The following is a 19339-nucleotide window of genomic DNA, read 5'->3' on the forward strand; positions in this document are numbered from 1 at the left end:
CTAATGACAACACACTAAAAGTGAAGGACAGTCAACTGCTGCGCCAGAGGCAGAAATCCATTATGGCCCAAACTGGCAGTGCCACCAGGGCACTGCGTCACCCTTATGACAATATACACGTTCTAGTGGTTCCTAGATGCATAGGGGTATTTTAGCTTGAGGCCTACCAGGGTTTTTTGTTTTTTGGTTTTTTTTCCTTTTTTTTGAAGAGAAAGAGAGGATGAGATTTTTTTTTTTTCTTTTAAGGCAAGCAGTTGTCTGACATTTCTATACTCTTGCTCTGGATAGAGCAGGACAAGGGTCTCAAACAGTCTCAAGACGCTCTAGTGAGCTGTTCAGGAATGCACAGGGCCACAACAGATCCAAGTTTGATAGAGACTTTTTTTTTTTTTAAATATACAGCTCACAGCTAGAAGAAAAGAGTAGTCACCAACATTCTTCTAATTTTTCAACCTCAAACCACACTAGAAGGTTCTAGAGATACTTTTCAGTTCATGGCTGAAGTACCTGCCCATTTGGTTTGGTCTTTAATTGGTTCTATGTGCCCAAGGAATGGAAAGTAAGAATTCTTTGAAGACAGATACCACAAAAACGGTTGAAAAAAAATTCAAATGGCAAGCAGCCAAAGGCTTCCATTATAGAATAACAAATGACTCATAGGCCCCAAATTCCAGCAGAGGTTAATAGGCCCCGGAGCACAGAATTCTCTCCCTCCACAGCTCCCGCAGTATCAACTGTGCACCGAAGGGAGAACTCAACACAGCCCGGTGAGCCTTCCACCTTCCTGCACAGTTGCCAAGCAAACCACCTAATGGTCGGCTAAACGGCACACAAAAGGGAGTTGTGGTTTCCAGTTCTTCTAGCTGGTAAAAACCCCACAGAGGAGGCAATTATTTACCTCATTACCTTAACTATTCCCTAGTGGAAATCAATCCCTGGTCTCCTGTGGGCAGCTGCTCAGGAGCAGCCAGCCGAGCCGCTGCACCAGGAGCACGCTGGGTAGGACCAGGTTTCCTTTGGAGGCCAGAACCTTTGTGCACGTAAGCTCCGTGCCAGACACAGGGAACTTTCCTCTTACACAAACTGAGGCTCTGCGAGGCTCGCTCTGGATAGGGAGAACTGAAGACGCAGCTCTGATTGCTGGGGAAGGGCTGCTTATCCCCCAATCCATTCTGTAGTCCCAGCCGCTCCTTGTTTGGGTTGCTGATGCAGAAGAGAGAAGATAACTTCTTCCCATCCTCCGGGGAGCAGAAAACAGAAAGCTGAAATCTGGTCGACAACTGCCATCCTCTCCTTGGGCCTTTCCCGGAGAACTTTTTTTCCCTCTGACTACTCTAAGTAGCTTCCTTGCAGGAAAGCATGACTGAGACCTTAAGATTCATACTCCCCAACTGGCTGTGCTAGTGAGGTTGTTAAAAATGGTCGACATGAAACATTATGTAAAGAGGATTCAAAATTCATAACGGAATACAACTTTGTTTAAAAAGCCTTCCTATCCAAGGAACCATCTTATTTCTAGCCACCTGCCTATCTATAGCAAGCACACCAAAATGCACTTATCTCTAAGTAATGGGATTGCGAACAAGTCAATTTATCAGTCATTGTTCACAGTACCCACTCACATTCTCATTCAGAGCCGGGCAACTCTCTTAGATAGGTGTTGCTGCTGTTACTAGTTTTTACAGGAACAACAAACCCAAGTCTCAACTCTGACTCCCTAAAGAAAGACCGTTAGTGTCTTCAGCACTGAAGAGTTGTGGGAGAGGAAAGGTGAACTCTCTTCAGGGTGTAAAATTCTTGATTCTGAGAGTAGAAATGTAATTAGCAATACAAAGCATCTTTCAGAAAACAAAAGGGTGTTGTAGTGTGAGTGTTTGAGACAGTGTGAACAACAGAACTGTATTTCTATTACAGGTTTTGTGTGTGTGCATTCATCTATGGGCCTCCATGAGAGAGGCGGGAAGGACAGGAGAGACAGCATGTTTGCAGACATAAATGAAACGACCCACAATAAGACTGGTGCATGTTTCTGGCCTGGCTGGGTGTCGGGGTGGCCCTGCCAGTATGGATGGCTACTTCCACTACAAATGCAAATACACTAGCTAGCTTCTGTCTATATCTTTCACAAAATCTTTCATTTCCTGTCTGTTTCCTAGTTACTGTAACAATCACAAGCTTTAAAAATAGCTTGCCCTATATATTACAGCAGACAGTACCCAATCTGTGTTTCGGGCCTGATGCCCTCACAGACAAGATTTTAGCAGACTGCATTTTAATTTTGTCGGGAGAATTAGATCTTCAACATGAATTATGCTGCCCTAATTGATGTCTACATTTCAGAATTGGACTGTAACAGTAGTTTAGAAGGTTATTTCACGTGCTAGGCAACTGCAGGGGGAACAAACACTGTCCTCAGAGAGGCGCTTGTCCTCAGGGCCCTGGGTAGCTGTTCAGCACCTTGCCGTGGTGGCTGCCTTGGCTGGGTTCTGGCGCACTCACCATTTACCTTCTGATCTGCTGCTTCCACCTCCAGAAGTTCTGAAAATGGCACCCATTCTCCCAATCATCTAGGCTCAAAATCTCATATGGGTTTGGACTTCTCTGTAATCCCTGAAGTCTTCTCCATTCTGTCTGTGTTGTCCTGATGCTCCTTTCCCTGCCTTTGTCCTTTCAGGACCACTGGCCTAGTTCAGGCCTACATGACCTCTTCCCTCCTGGATATGCCAGTGCACTGGAGGCGACAACTGAAACCTTTTTTGTGAAGCATAGAACACACAATGTATAGCCCCCTGACCTGTTTTGCTTGACCCTGAGACACTCCCCAACACCGACAGTGCCTATTTCCATGCAATATCCCTTCTTCATACATTCTCTTCCCCCCAAAAAAAAACAAAAAAAAAAACAAAAAAAACAAAACTAAACAGTATTCTGACTCGGATGGACAAAGTTTCCCAAAGTTTGCTTTTGTTCAAGCTGTTTCCTCCCCCAAGATGTCCTGTCCCATTTCCATTCACCTACATTCTCACCCTCTTCTCTATCCCTCCTCTGAAAGCTAAACCCAAACAGCACCAATCAAACACTCACACTGGCCTTCTTGCCTCCTTCTAATCTCATTTTGCTTTATTACCTCTCTATGGGCCCAATCACATATTTTATCTTCTATCAGCTCATCAGGCTCTTGGCAGACTCAGCATTGTCTAGTTCCTTCTGCTCAATGGCAGTCTAGCAGACTGTGAGGCAGAGTTCATATCTGACTTCTTTTTTTAATACTAAAGAGGCTAGAGAGGAGACATTTATTGAGTACTTAAAAATCTCCCCCAAACATCACATATACACATTATCTCAATCCTCACAATAATCTTTTTTTTTTTTTTTTTTTTGTGGGTGCCGACTGGGTGCTGTCCCTGAGCTTTTGAGCTCAACTACCACCCTAACCTTGAGCCAAGCCCTACTTCCCGTTTTCTAGAGGTTAATTGGAGATAAGAGTCTCAGGTCCTTTTGTGCTGGGCTGGCTTTGAACCTTGATCACGTGGTTTCCTTAACAGCAATTTGAATATACTCTAAGACTTACATTCTTTTATCACACTCTACTATCATTCATGAATATGATTCTTTTTTTTTTCTTTTGCTGATCCCAGGATTTGAATTCAGGACCTGAGTGCTGTCTCTGAGTTTCTTCTGCTCAAAGTTAGCATTCTACCACTTGAGCCACAGGGCCACTCCAGCCTTTTCTGAGTGATGAAAGTATCATGGACTTTTCTGTCCCAGCTGCCTTTAAACCATGATCCTCAGATCTCAGCCTCCTGAGTAGCTAGGATTATAGGCATGGGCCCAGCTTTGGATATGATTCTTTGAGTATCATATAATGCTAAGTATATAACCCACAGAAGGGATGTAAACAGCGATTGTAAGAGAGACCTTCTACATATTAAAAGCCAACTGATATACACCAAATATAAACTGAACTGTTTAGCAATGCCCAAGCTGACCACAAGAAAGATGCGCAGCTGGTAAAAAGAAAATCTATCAATTTTGTCTAGAGTGGCCTCAAATAGAAGAGAGGCAATCTTAATAAAACTCTCAGTTCAGCACAATAGATAACTTGTTTTCAAAATTATGATTAAAGACAAAACCAAAAGGAGAAATAAGAGGCTTCTTGAGAAGTTACTAAGGGGCCTTACAGTCATAATCATTAAACACTGGCGAGGCGTTAGCTCTGGACACTTAAGAATTCTCCCAAACCCCAAAGCAACAACAAAAAGACCCAAACCAACATTCCTGAATGACCAGAGAGAGTTCATCCAAGCCACACAGCAAACACAGAATCTCTCAAATACACTGGTTGTACCTTTGGCGTGTCAACACACTCTTCCTCCATAAATGCAGCTTCTGCTTGACAGCCAGATGCTGGAAATGAAAACGCCTCCACGTTGGATGCCTGCGGGAGGGGGGTAGACCGTAGCAGTCTCACATTCGGTGAATGCATGGCCACAGGGAGTCCCACAGTTTGTGCCTGCAAACACAGTGAAAAGTATGCGAAGATTAATACTTCCCTAATAATACACAAAGCTCTTGGAATCAAATTCTTCCTGTGGCAATGAAAGACACTCCAGGAAAGGTCTGCTGTAATGTGTTAGGTAGAGTATCACCTGGAAGCAAGTCTCAGTAAGACTGTGACATAAATAGGTTGTACAGAGTTTGTTACCCATTACTTGGTAAGAGGTTTAACTTGCATGTAAGTGACAAACAACAACAACAACAAAAAAAAAAACCCAGGAAACAAAAAACAAAACCAGTCTTTGTAACCACCACTTCAACAAACATATCTTGTCTCTTTCTTTAAATCAACTAGGAAAGCTATAAAGAAGAAAAAAGTTGAGTGTGTAGGAGCTCACATTGACACTTCGGGACTTGGTAACTAACTGTTGTACAGGTGCACTTAATTGAGCCCTCGGCTTGCTCTTTCGTTGCAAGGGTGTGCATGGAGATGAAGAAAAGCAGTTACCTGGGAGTGAACAAAGTCTTTCTGCAAATAACGATAGCATGCAGCTGATAAGAGAACGATTCTACGACAACAATGGGTGATTAGTATCCCGGTAGTCATAATTGTGACTATGCCAAAATAATTGTGATCACTTTTTTTTTCTATGCTGAGCCTGGGCACTGTCTTTGAGCTCTTTTTACTAAAGGCTAGTGTTTTCCTACTAGAGTAACAGCTCCACTTCTAGATTTTTGTTAGTTAGCTGGAGATAAAGAATTTCATGGACTCTTCTGCCCAGGCTGTCTTTGAACTGAGACCCTCGAGATGTCAGGCCCCTGAGCGGTTAGGATTCCAGACAACTAACACTGGGTGGGGAACACTTTTTGATCCCTGGTTATTGGCCTGAATCTCTGTTTCTAACTTTGTTTTCCGGAACCACTAATTGTGTGAATAATTTTTTCTTTCTTATGGGAAAATTGTTATTGTGCTATAGGCATATAGTGTTATGGGCTGACTTACCTGTTCCCAAAATTTGTAGGTTGAAGATTTAACCCTCAATGGGAAGGTATTTGAAGAAAGGACATTGTTCTATGGGCATACAGTGTAATGGAATGACATATGCTTTCCTGAAATTTTTAAGTTCAAGATTTAACCCTCAATGGGAAGGTATTTGGAGAAAGGACCTTTAATATTATTAAGGTTAAATTAGGCCATAACTGGTAGGGCTCTGATCTAAGAAGGTGAGACAGAGTTTTACTATATGTAGTTCAGACTGGCCTTGATTGCATTGGGTAGCCTAGGGTAGCCTGCTTCAGTCTCCTAAATGCTGGCTCTACAGATGTGTATGCTGGCTGCTATTCATATAAGAAGAAAAAGAAGAGACACCAGAGACCATTTCACAATGAACAATGGAAAGGGATGTGAGGCACGCTGAGAAGGGAGCCACCTACCAATCAGGACAAGAGCCCGTGCCCAGATCAGTCCTGACGGAACCCGACTGTGCATTTCAGCCTCCAGACTAGGAAAAAGGAATCTGTTTTTCAGTCAACCAGTCCAGCATTTTGTTATGGCAGCCCCAGAAAACGAAAATAATGGGCTGTCTTACAGATGTGGAGGGAAATCAACAGTCAGAGAACTGTGGTGACATTTCATTTCTGTCTGCTCACTGTTAATGTGAGGTAGAAGAACAGGTAGAGAAATGGTTAGAGCTGATGAGAAAAAAGGGTGATGTTTTTTAACTGACTGCCTCAGGTCAGTCAGGTGCAATGCTAAAGGAATGTCATACATCAAACAAAAGTACTTTAAATCTATGTAAGATGGCAATCTTCCCTGCTTTCTAAGTAATAAAATGGATACTTAGTCACTAGGGAAGAGACGGTTTCCTGAGTAACTCTGAGGCCTCAGTGGCCAGAACTGTGGCTGGTAGACAAATGCTCTATTTGCTGAACTCAACTGCTCCTCCAGGTTAGCTGTCAAGTTAACTGTCTCTCAGTAGCAATCTTTCTAAGTACACAGTACTATTTCCATTTCACAGTCAAGGGTACAGAAGGACAGAAACCCTGACTTGTGCACTCATCCATCTCTGTGTGGAACTTAAGGTCTGTGGAATTCCACAGTTCATGTGACCTTGGCATTGAGTCATGCTGTTTCCTCAGTTTCTAATCACATAACAAGTAACAAGTGATCTGTACTACCTTTTTAAACAATTAGAACATTAAAGAATTAAAATAAGTAGGCTGTTCTAAAACAAAGCATTATTTATATCCACAAAAACTTGAGAAATTTGTTTTTAATGTAACTCCCTGAGAGAAGGTCACATCTGAAGTCAGAGTAAGTAGGTCAATGCATAAAGTAAAAAGAACTTATGGCGTGTGTGATAATAAAAAACTAAGCTAGCAAACAGAAGTAGCCATGTTATACATTAGAAAACAAAGCCAAATTAAATACAATCTGAGATATCTGAGGGAATTTGCCTGAAGTCTAGATAGGAGAGGATAGCATATACATAACAGGAGCAGTGCTCACGAGGCACTGTTTATGTAACCCTTGCCACTCCCTCCCCTGAATAATGTTTAAGAATGAAGAAACTTGGCCGGGAAAGCCTGCTACTGCACCGGAGGGGGGGGGGGGGTTGTTGCAGCGCCTGACCCTTTCATCTGCTGCATGCGCTAGAAGAAGCAGCACTGTGAGCTCCACCTCACTAGCACTGCCCAGTTCAGAATTTCATTTTCTCTCCCATTCTTTCTAGGATTATATGCGAGGCAACCCTATTTTCCTCTGAATATTCTGTAGAAGCCAATGTGAAATATATCAAAGAAATGCAAAATAAAGATTTTTTTTTTTTTGCCAGTCCTAGGGCTTGAACTCAGGGCCTGGGCACTGTCCTTGGGCTTTCTCAAGGCTAATGCTCCACCACTTTAGCAACATCAACTTCCGACCTTTTCTGTGTATGTGGTACCAAGGAATCGAACCCAGGGTTTCATGAATGCTAGGCAAGCACTCTACCACTAGGCAACGTTCCCGGCAAAGAAATACAAAGTAAAGATTCTTCTGCTCTTAATTTCACTTTGCACAAAGAGAGCTGCGCACTGAAATGAGACTGCCAAGAGAGCAAAGGAACAAAGCACTTTGCTAAGCCTGCATGCACCCAGACGACTCTCAGGGCTCCTTGGCTCCAGGTGCTCTCCTGGGATCCAAGTCTACATGCCTTCTTGGTAACTGAGCTAACGCTGCCGCATGTGCTCAGGCACAGCCCCCCTCCCCCCAACAGCCATTCCCATCATTTGTTTATTTACACTTCATTTATTTAAACACTTTGGTGGGGACTTGGCTTGAGTAGTGAGCACCTGTCTTGTATATTCAAAGTCCTGAGTTCAAACCCCAGTGTCACCAAACAAATCAAAACGACAATGCTTACCTGGCATTAATTACATACCAGCCACTGTATTACACCACAAATATTAACAAATATTATTGTTATACCTTATTACCTTTATATTACACTTGGGAAATGGGGGGGGGGTAGAGTAAACAAAAACCTTAAGGTTTCCTAATGTCACACAATAGGAAATGGCAGAATCTGGAATTTTCTCTGGAGTCCCTGTTTTAATTATTCCATGGAGCTGCCTCTCCAAACTACTAAGTTCCTGCAGGGTCTAACTGTGAAATGGTCCTTACACCTGACCTTCTTTCTGCTTCTATCTATTCCACATTGGCTTTAAGTCTTCAGCAGTTTGTATTTCATTTACTATATGCTGTCACCAAACCTCTTCTTGATTCATCCCATCTTTGCCTATGCCCACAGGTTAATAAGGTTAAAAGATAATATTCTATCACTTTTTTTTTGCTTATAATGGCTTTCACTAGTTCGTTACTGCTTTCTGAATTGTAACCTGACATTCAGGATTCTTTAATATTCACCTTGCCAATCTAACCTTTTTTCACACTTCAGTTCAAGTGGACTAACTGCTACCTGACTGCCCACATGGCATGTCTGCCTCTTCCCATCCAGAATGCTTGCAAAGTCCTGCCTTTCTTCAGCCTAGTCCCACACGTCTGCAAAGATGTCTGAAACGCCATCTCTCCACGAAGACTTTCTCCATCAGTGTGCTTCTTCTTGTTAGCTCTTCAGTGGCACTTAGCTTCCCTTACTTTCATGATCCTTTTAGCGGTACAGTGTGCTGGCTCTCAGGGAAAACTGCTCATTCATCCCAACCCCCATAGTCATAACAAACTTGCACATGGTAAATTGCTAGATTAAAAAAAAGGGGGCCATGGGGCAGAGAGCATGGCCTAGAGGTGGAGTGCTTGCCTAGCATGCCTAACGCCCTGGGTTTGATTCCTTGGTACCACATACACAGAAAAAGCCAGAAGTGGCACTATGGCTCAAGTGGCAGAGCACTAGCCTTGAGCCAAAAGTGTCCAGGGATAGGGCCCAGGCCCTGAGTTCAAGCCCAGGACTGGCAAAATAAAATAAAATAAAATAATTAAAAAGGGGCTTTGTCTGAGATAGTATATAAGCTAGTGATATTCATTATTGACCTGAATAATTAAAAATATTTCATTTAAAAAACAAAAGCCATATAATAAGTGATTGTTGTCTTTAATGTACTATGTTATCTCTCATCTCTTTTGTTGTCCCTTGGTTATCTCACATTGTTACAATATTTCACCTGGTTATCTGATATACTGTGTATATGCGTATTTGGTTATTTGAAGTAGGATAGGGAAGAGAGGAAAACAAGATGAGGGGTGGGGTGGTAGGAGGGAAATGGGGACCAAGGCATGAGAAAGGGTATCAATGTATGTGAAGTAATACACCTACTATCTGGTGAACATAATGGAACCCTTCTATTAATTACAATAAAAAATATATGAGAAGAAAAAGAAAAACCTCTGAAATAAAGTGAATTCTTAAAAACAAGAAAATGCTTCAATGATAGGGTCTCTGGTGAATGACTGCAGCAGAATTTTTCAGAAAAATGGAATCCTAAACTTCACAATGAAAAGTAAGTCACACACGTGAGCAGGCCTAGGCTCGTGGCTAACAAGGTTACCTTGGCAACTGTTTGTTCCGCTATGGTACTAGGCCGGCGCTGGCGACCGTCAAGTCTCTGCTCCACAGGAAAACTGCTCCGATGTGACTTCAGGCGCTCCACCAACAAGAAATAGATGGCAGCAAAGTGGTTGTAGCTCTTGTTCTGCAAAGACTGAAAGAAAAACCAGTGCTGAAGGCAGAGAACTATAAACCAATGCAACAATCTTCACCTTTTTTTGTTTTTGAAAGATTTTATTAATAATGATTTTTAGATCATATTTCAAATGTCATGTTTAACAAACAAGAATTCAAGAAGGGAATTTCTGTATGCAATCACTGGCACATAGATTTTAGAACATAATTAAAATTATGCTGAGGGTTTGCATGTCATAGATACATATCAATCTATATAACATTATGTCTATAGAGTATATATCCTATCATAGATTTTTATGTCTATGTAGTTATGTTTATATATCCAAGACCATGTCTATAACCTTGGGTACCTGAATATTGAGTCATCGCTCTTGTACTGTTTGGATCTAATATCCACATACCAAGGACACCATGCATCTTTTGTTTCTTTGGCCTTGACTTGTCTTGCTCAAAATGATTTGCTCTAGTTTCATCCACTTCCCAGCGAATGCCATTATTTTATTGTCTGTTGGCTATGCAATTCCATTGTATATATTCCCACATTTTTTTTTGTATCTGTTCATCTGTAGTGGGGCATCTGGGTTGTTTCCATCGCTTGTCGATTGTGAATAGTAACTGGTGGGGGCAGAATCCAAAAGTAGCAAAGCGCAAAGTTTCAAGTCTCCAATTTAGTTACATAAAGGGCCATTCCTTTAAAGGACTTGCCTGGTCCTTTTCCACACTCAGGATCCATCTGTTTACTGCACTGAGAGAAAAAGTACCATCCCTGTCTTGTGTAGACATTCCCAATGCTGGCATATGGTCCCCATCTCTAGCTCTAAATATGGTAAAAGGTCATGAACACTCTGGGCCCAGATGTTCTAATTCTATTGCCTGAACCCACATCCAAATCATTGAAAGTGAATGAATTAAAGAGAAGGGAATGATTAAAGACTTTGAGGAAATTTCTGGAGATTATTTGGGACTGGAGAATGACCTCTGGATACTAGATGGAGAGACACAGTGTCTCCACTTTAGGTAATTCTTTCCTCTTGTTTTTGCAGTCCCACCCATTTAAAACCTTAAAAATAAACTTATTTCCCCAATTTTCACCTATCTAGCCTGCCAGCTTTTCCAGGATGCTAATACAACAGAGAAATGACTGTTCCTTCACTTCTAATTTCACCTAGAAGTTTGTCCAGAAGCTGTGCAGGGTACCAAGGACGTGATGCGAACTCAGCACAAACCACGGGCCAGCAGACCACAGGTAGAATGGAGGATCTGGATGTACTTGGAGGTCAAGTGTAGAAAACATGACTGGTCCACTGCAGGGAAGCAAGGGAAGCCTCACATGTGGCAGGTGGCCAGGCAGCAGTGCCTGATGCTGCGGTCTTCCACAGCTAATAAGGAGCATTTGATAATTCTTTTTTTCTTTCTGGTATGATGCTTCCACCTTAGAAGCACTTTTTAAAATGAAGATACAGTATATTAGGTAAACTAAATCAGTATATATATATATTTTTTTTTACTGAATTAGCGGGAATTTTAGGAACAGAAAATGTCTGTGAGCAGATGGTATTACAGGAGGATGGATTTAAGGCAGCAGGATAACCATGTGCAGGTAGAAGAATGCAACTGGTCATCATCCCTCTCCATATTCAGAGACAAAAGACTTGAACATGAAATGAAGAGCTACAAAGCTAACTAAAAATGAAACCATACATAATTCCATTTAATACACACACTACTCCTGTGGCACTTAATCACCGGCTCTCCTGGTGGACTGTGTCACCAAGGATGAGTGTGTGGGCAGAATTTTAACTTCACAAGGGGGAATTTTGGTGGGTGAAAAGCCATGGCTTTCCTCCATTCCCGTCCAGCACTGAGGATATATATATACCCTATAAATATGCTAACCATTTGAGGAAAGCAACAAAAGCCAAGAGGAATTTTCCAGGTTCATGACCTTCTCAGTTCTATGATCCCTAATGTTTCTAAATCAGGACCCCACCTGTTTCCGCCTTCTGAGTTTCTCCAGTTCACAGTCTATATCCACTGGGCTTTCTTAAATCTGATGCCCTTCCTCCCTGCTGGTTTCCTGCTTGACTTTCAGCTTTATTCCTAATCAGCACATTTATATTCCATACAAATTACTGTAATACATCTTTGAAATTTCATATTTCATTTTGGAAGACATTTCTAACTTGTTCTTGTCAAGTTTCCATCACTGCCATGTCTGAATCCTCTATAAATCTTCTCACTTGAACTTTTTTGGCAGATGGGGCAAAGGAAGGAATTTAGACATAGAATATAAGTAAACAGTGTGATGTAATGGTAAAGGAACACTAAACACTATACCTAGGTGCAAGGGAGGCATGTGCTAGAAGACTAGGTTGATAGGTGTGAGCAAACTAAACTACCGAGTTCAGAATAGAATTAACACATCTTCAGTCAAATCTCTGATATCTTTACCTCAATGGTCTTCTGCTGATCTATTCCAAGACTGTGCATCAATCGCAGAACCTGTTCATTAAATTCCCCGATGGATGGCTCATTTTCTTGCTCTTGTGGATAGAGAACAGGCCTCTGTATAGGAACTTCTATGAGCATCCATTTGTGCTCCTTAATTTGAGCTATGGTAAGCCGTTTAGATGGGTCAAGGACCAACATCCTTCTAATAAGATGCTCACAATCTACAGAAAGCACAATGGTACAAGCATCATAAACCTCCTCCTACTTCAGGGTTATCTGCTTGACTTAAATGACTTTACAACAGTGTTAATTCCCCCTGCCCCCACCCCTGCCTCTGGCCTTAGGGCTTGAACTCAGGGCTCTGTCCTGAGCTTTTGTGAAGGGTGTTAATCTTTGTATCCTCTATTGCAGAGTAGGTCAAATGAGTAAAAGTATACATGAAAGAGACTGATTTTTCAAACTCACATGATAAACAAAAATACTTGAGAAAAACAGTAAAGGATAGGTCTATGTGATTCTGTGTGAAATCAGCTCTACTTCTGAATTTCTCAATTAAAAATATCTAGGCACAGACTGAGATTTTCATTTGAAACAATCTGTCTACAACTGTACAACATGTACACATCTATGGCTGATTCATGAAGGCTACGTAGGTGAATCAAAAGCCTTTAATGATGAAAAAACTCTCATTGGTATCACTGAGAAAAATGTATGTGGAAAAGTATTTTCTTGAGATTACACCTGACACAGCACTGCTGGAGCTCTGAGCACTAGCACACTCATTCTCTGGGCCAACAGCACGCTCCTCATCACTCTCGCATAAGCTAACCTCACAGAACTCCACACGACAGGCACCATGCCAAGTGTAATCATTTTGTTACCCTCACATCACCACTAGGAGAGGAACTATTGTTACTTCTTTTATTAAGGTATTTATTAATAAATTCAGTTAAAAGGGTAACAGCTATTTGGTTCAAGGATGTTATATAAAACTGAAATGAACAAGAAAAATTACATAGTGACCAAAATTATTTTAAAAGCTAATATTACAAAAATAGCTATCTTATGTACAAATATGTAAATACAGGAATGGACAAATGAGCATACATGAAAGGCCAGAAAAGAAACACACTTTTCCTCAAGTGTTTGTCAGTCTTGATCCTACCTGTATTTGTTGTGAATTTCATTGTGTTTTGAGAACTCAAAAAAAACCAAACAAACCCCCAAAGACCCAAAAAACCAAATTAGAATCCATAGGTTTATCTCATCTTCTTGTTACTTCCATTTTTATAGATAAGGAATTGAAGCACAGGGAGAAAAGTTTGTGGATTACAAGCAGGTAGTCTGGCACTAACTAGCCTATGCTCTTAGTTACTCAACATAATGACTTCTACTGCTAGGAGAAGCAGAAGGGTTAAGGATGAACTGAATTGGGCATAGTGGGCTCATCCTTGCAATCTTGGTTAATTGGGAGGACTGAAGTTCTAGGGCAGGCTTGAAACCTTATTTCAATCAATGGTGGGGAAGTATAAACAGGGGAATCACAGTCCAGGTTTGAAAAACATTGAAAATAAAAGAGGGCTGGGTAGTGGCTCAAGCAGTAGAAAGTTTTCCTACCAAGCGCAAGACTTTGAGTTCAAACTCCAGCATCACCGAAAATTAAGAATATGATTAAGAAGCTGGGTGAGGTGGCTCACACCTGTAATTCTAGATACTCAAGAGGCACTAAAGTCTGTGAGACTCTTATCTCCAATTAACCAGAAAGTGGCACTGTTTTTCAAGGGGTAGGGCAGTAGCCTTGAACTGAGGAGCTCAGGGACAACACATAGGCCCAGAGTTCAAGCCCCATGACAGACAAAAAAAAAAAAAAAAAAAAAGTAAGAAGTAAATTGGTCACTGATGAAACAACCCAATACAAGACAGGTAGGAATTGTGACATATCAACTTAATTCTCCAGAGTACTGCCAGTTGGCTTTTAATTAAAAAGATTTTAATTTTGCAAACCCATTTCATACTTAGAGTAAAATGGTTCTGAACATGTATCTATGAAGTGTTCTTTCTGAAAGTCTAAAATAAACCTGCGACATTTATAGACTTGAGTGAATGGGAAGACTTGTGGCTCTTAATCTGGGAAACTTCTGTTCTCAGTTACAAGGAAGGCTTTTCTCATCTACATGGAGAGTAACTGCTTATTTCTATAGCTTTTAACAATGACTCAGTCATTTTCTTTGGTACTCTTTAACTGTCAGAAAAAAAGGGACTTTTTGCCCAGGCATTTCATTTCAACACAAATTTCGAAAAGCTCAGTTTTTTTTTTTTTTGCTACTATCCCATTTTTATTGGTACTAAATTCTTAATAGTGGGGGGAAGGAATTTTTACATTCAACCATGCATATTTCTCTAACTTAGAAAGGCTCACTTATGAAGATGAATACATTCTTACCTTCTGACATGAAATATGGAATCCGGAATCTTCCTTCCAAAACCCTCTGCCTCAAAATTGGCAGAGTGGGTCCGTCAAAAGGCAGTGCTCCACAGACAAGGACGTAAAGAACTACTCCCATGCTCTGGGGGAGAAAACAGTGTAGTGATTTTCCAGGGAGAAGTTCAGACTGTGCTCTTTAAAATATCTGACATTCCCTAGTAACAGTGAGTATAATAAATACTAAATGATCTGAATTGGATCACACTGCTTACTGCTTAACTTTAAATGATTAGACGGTAACACCTGTCCCTAGGGTCCTCCCAGGGATCCACTTCATGTTCTTGCTCTAATTACAGCCCAGGGGTGGGGAAATATGAAACGCTGCTATGTGCTAAGCACTGGGAGCTGAAGACAGGCCAGGGCAGGAGAGCGAAGCCATACCCAAATGTCCAGCTGTGGTCCTTCATACTGCTGCCCTTCAAACACTTCTGGGGCTGCGTAAGGGGGGCTGCCACACCACGTTGCCAGCAGTTCACCACTTTTAAAGAAATTTCCGAAACCGAAATCTATTGGGATGGAAATAAATGTTACATTCATCTACATTCTCAATCTACACTGCATTCTCTCCAGAAATTTTATAATTTGCTCTACTAACAACATCGTTTCCACACCCTTGGTAAGGACTGGGAAGACCTCTATCTTGGCATGCTTCCTTTAGCAGCAATAGCAAGATGACCAACAAACAGCAAGTACTTATAAAAGCTGTTGAATGAAGGTACCCATGAACTGAGGTGCCTCTCATAGCTGGACTGAGTGAGAATTTGGAAAAGGACGAAATCATGGTTGCTTTTTTTTTTTTTTTGAGACAGATTGTTGCTGAGCAAACCAGGCTACTTTCAAACTCTGGATCCCAATGCCTCAGCTTTCTGAATAGTAGGACTGTAAAGAGGTATCACCAAGCCTGCCTCTTAACCCACATATGTGGACAGCCATTGTGAATTTGATAATCACAGAATTCAATTTTTTTACATGGTTTATAAGGAAAGAAATAAACAGGTAAAACACATGGAAGTGTCTGGCTGCTGTTACTTCTGGGTATCAAGAAAACATGAGGCAGCTAAGAAGAATTCTCTAAGCACTCTTATGTGTTGATCTATCCTGTGAGGCAGATATCTATCTAACAGCTCAGAAACACATAAGCAAGACAGCCTAGCGCAGGCTGCTTGCCATTATTTACAGAAGAAGATGGAATCATAGTTCAAACAGTCAATAGCCGTTATACTCATAAAATCGACGACCTTTTTCTTCTGAATGGTACTGGAATTTGAACTCAATACTTCTTGATTACTCTGCTCACCTGTTTGGCTGGCACTCTACCACTTATACCATGCCTACAGTCCTAGTTTTTGATGGTTATTTTGCAGTCTTACAGACTGTTGAGTTTGATCCTATGGATTTTAGCCTCCTAAGTAGCAAAAATTACAGGCTTCAGCTTCTGGTGCCCAGCCATAATCTACAGCATGGATATATAGAAAGCATTCGGCAATCTCTATAATCACAGGCCTATAATACACATCAAAAATTTAGTGATTTTTAATATGTTTATTTTTTTGCTAAGTTTTTATACAGTCTCATGTTCTGACTGAAGAAACAAGTTGCTGTTCTTTTGGAGTTATAATCATACTAGCTTACGTTATATATGCTTTGGGAATGGATAGGAAACGGCTCTAAATCTAGCCAGGGCACAGCACTGCAGAAGAAGCTTTAGAGACACCCGCCAGGGGACTGGATACAGTTTCCACTGGTAGACTGGCTTTGAGACTTGGCTCTGTTTTAGTAAGCATGAGTTTCCTCTACTGACACTAGTCAGCAGGCTGTCCTGTGGTCAGTGTGTAAATGCAAACCAAGATTTCTCTGTACCTTGAGACCAGGCACATTTCTGGACCTCAGGAAATCATGTTCTTAGTCCAAGCTGAATACACTTTGGCTTCTGACATAAGATCTAGAGGCAGGGAGTGGTAACAGTAGTAAAAATAACTCTATAACCCCAGCATCACCAAGATGGAAAGAACTAGAGTTGACTTCCAGTTTTACCACTTTCTAGTTTCAAGTCTCCTAGGAAGTTATTTAACTTTTCTGAACATTAGTTTCTAATCTCTACATGTGGGATAATCTCCTTCCTAGATAGAATATTTTTGAGGATTAAATTCAATGAAGGATGTAAAATGCCTGGAGCACAGATGGGAGATATTATTGCCAACTGTTGACTTTCAGAGACAAAAAGTCCTGAGGGAACACAAAGGAGGCAAAGAAAAAGTGTAGTGGGAGTCTTGGGATCAGGTGAGAAAGAGTACATACACACGGTGTTAAGTCTGTGAAGTAACAGGGTAAGGCTTGCCAGTAACCTCTCTCTGTAATCAAGTCTCACTTCAGTCCTGGATCTCGCGTCCCCAAACGACAATCAGAAAGGCCTTGTGCTCTCTACTCCACCACCATTCATCATTCCTGTTACCTCATAATCTGTATGTATACACACGTGTGTGTGTGTGTGTGCTTCTAGTGTTCTAGGAAACCTATACTCTTAAGTGAGTTAAGAACTAGCTACTCAAATCTGATTTACACAAGGTTAATTCCACTTAAGAGAAAAGTCCAAGAAACTCTTGGATGTAGAGAGCCTGAAATAGGCCAATAATGACTGCACTTTAAACCATTGTAGGATGTTCCTATACATAAACTGAGGATACTCTCCAGACAGTAATGTAAAGTTTCAGTGTCTCAAAGCACCCTTACAGAGCCACTCCATTTTGAACTTTCTGTACCCTGGTGGGATGAAGGGTTGGAGGTGTGGTTTGGGTGGTACAGGGCCAGCCAATGAGTAAACCAAGTTTAAGACAAGAAAAAAAGTCACAGGTAGAGCCTGCTGGGAAGGCTGCCTGGCTATCACAGCCTATGGGATCTCAGTGGTATACTTCATAGCAAGAGAGCAAACCTAGGGGAGAATTACCACGTCTGTGTTAGGGAGTCCACTTGCAATCTTGGCTTTAGAGATCTAGGCCAGAGAAGGCTTCAAGTTTACTCTTAAGGAGAGTGGCATTATGCAAACATTTAGCTCTTTTCTCTAAGTAACTGAGAAAAACACAACATTAAAGAAAACACTGAAGCTGGGTATGGTGTCATAAGCCTGTAATCCTAACTACTCAGGAAGGTAACACAGGAGAATCAGAGTTTCAGGCCAAATTTTTGAGATGTTATCTCAAAAAAAAGAAAACAAAACCTCCAAAGCAAAAAATAATAGCATTGTTGGCTGAGGCCTGTAATCCCAGATATCTGTGAAGTAGAGGCAAAAGGATTGAGGTCTGCAGCCAGTCCAAGCAAAGCACAAACTTCTGTCTAAAAAGCTGGGTGCTGGTGGCTCTGCCTGTAATCCCAGCTACTCAGGAGGCTGGGATCTGAGGATCACAGTTCAAAGACAGCTGGGAAGGAAAGTTAGTAACCACCAGTAAACCAGATGTGGCCTGCGGCCTTAAGTAGTAGAGAGCTAGTCTTGAGCAAAAAAGTTCAGGGACAGTGCCCAGGCCATGAGTTCAAGCTTCACAATCAAAAATAAGTCAATAAATTAATAAATAAAAATAAAGTAAATAAAAGCAAAAGGGACTCTGGCTCAAGTGATACACCACTTGCCCACTTAGTGCAAGGCTCTGAGTTCAATCTTCAGTACTGAAAAAAAATTTTTTTTTAAAAAGAAACACCAATAGAAATCTGATTATCCTAAGAATTGTGGAAAACCTTTTCACCTCAGTGTTTATCAGAGAAGTGATTTGCATGAAAGAGAAGAAGCAAACAAAAGAAATGTTCAATGACTTTTAATTGGCCAAGAACAAGGAAAGCACTGATTTCTTCACTACTTCCCTAAAGTCTCCCTCTATGTTGTCCATGCATTATTATAATAATGATTTACTACATCCAGTTCAATTTTTGAATGAAAGATGTAATTCCATGTTTATTATAAAGTTTGCACAGAAGTAAAAAAAAAAAAAAAAGAAACAACAATATTTGAAATAGGATAGGGAAGGGGGAAAACAAGATGAGGGGTTGGGGTAGGGGATGGGAAATGGGGACCAAGACATGAAAAAGGGTATCAATGTTTGTGAAGCAATGCACCTTCTATCTGGTGAATATAATGTAACCCTACTATTAATTTCAATAAAAATATATGAAAAAAAGAAACATCAAAAGAACAAGGGACACTTAGCTATTATAACAGCACATACACAGATATCTCTAGACTTCAGAGCACCTCAGACACGGTAGCTGGAATTGCCCAGTGAATGGGAAAAAGTACCTGGAATTAGGCGGATCCTGATTTTCTACTTAGGTAGGTAATCTTGGGCAAGTCAGCTGGTTTCACAGAGCCTTGATATCATATTTGTAAAAGGGGGACATTACAGCTTATGAAGTCGTGGATATTGATATAAGCAGAAGAAATATACTGCTACTACCAATATAGTCATTGTTTTACCCATCTATCTTCCCAGTCCGAATCACTTCCTTAGGGGAAACAAACCTGTACCATGCAGCTGGCAGTCCACAGGTGTCCAATAAAGACTGAGCACACAAATACTTTGTTCTTAATATCTTTCTCCTTTTTATTTTTTCCAGCGTTTGTGATAAAAAATAAGGGCCTGTGCACACAAAGCAAGGGCTCTACCACTGAACTATAGCCCCAGCCCATGTCCTTACCTCTTTTAAAAGAGTTTTTGTCTGTTTTTTGTTTTGATTACATGGTAAT

The 19339-nt window shown here is 41.0% G+C and overlaps 1 protein-coding gene across 4 annotated transcripts in view; it reads right to left on the reverse strand.

The window, feature by feature from the left end:
* The window catches only part of Sik2 (salt inducible kinase 2), a 91149-nt gene that overhangs the window by 9570 nt on the left and 62240 nt on the right, over positions 1–19339 (reverse strand). For all 4 annotated transcript variants that reach the window (XR_016532815.1, XM_090319535.1, XM_090319533.1 and 1 more), the window contains exons 5-9: positions 14992–15116; positions 14569–14692; positions 12126–12346; positions 9538–9690; positions 4349–4513 (exon numbers count right to left, since the gene is read on the reverse strand). Coding sequence is in view for 3 of the 4 variants with exons in the window: in XM_090319535.1 (XP_090175661.1) it covers positions 4349–4513; positions 9538–9690; positions 12126–12346; positions 14569–14692; positions 14992–15116 (788 nt within the window). In the remaining variant the exon portion in view is untranslated. The remainder of the gene's footprint in view (positions 1–4348; positions 4514–9537; positions 9691–12125; positions 12347–14568; positions 14693–14991; positions 15117–19339) is intronic.

The sequence above is a fragment of the Megascapheus bottae genome, chromosome 27, assembly GCF_031878675.1.
Source record: "Megascapheus bottae isolate mThoBot1 chromosome 27, mThoBot2.hap1, whole genome shotgun sequence".
In the NCBI taxonomy this organism is placed as follows: Eukaryota; Metazoa; Chordata; class Mammalia; order Rodentia; family Geomyidae; genus Megascapheus; species Megascapheus bottae.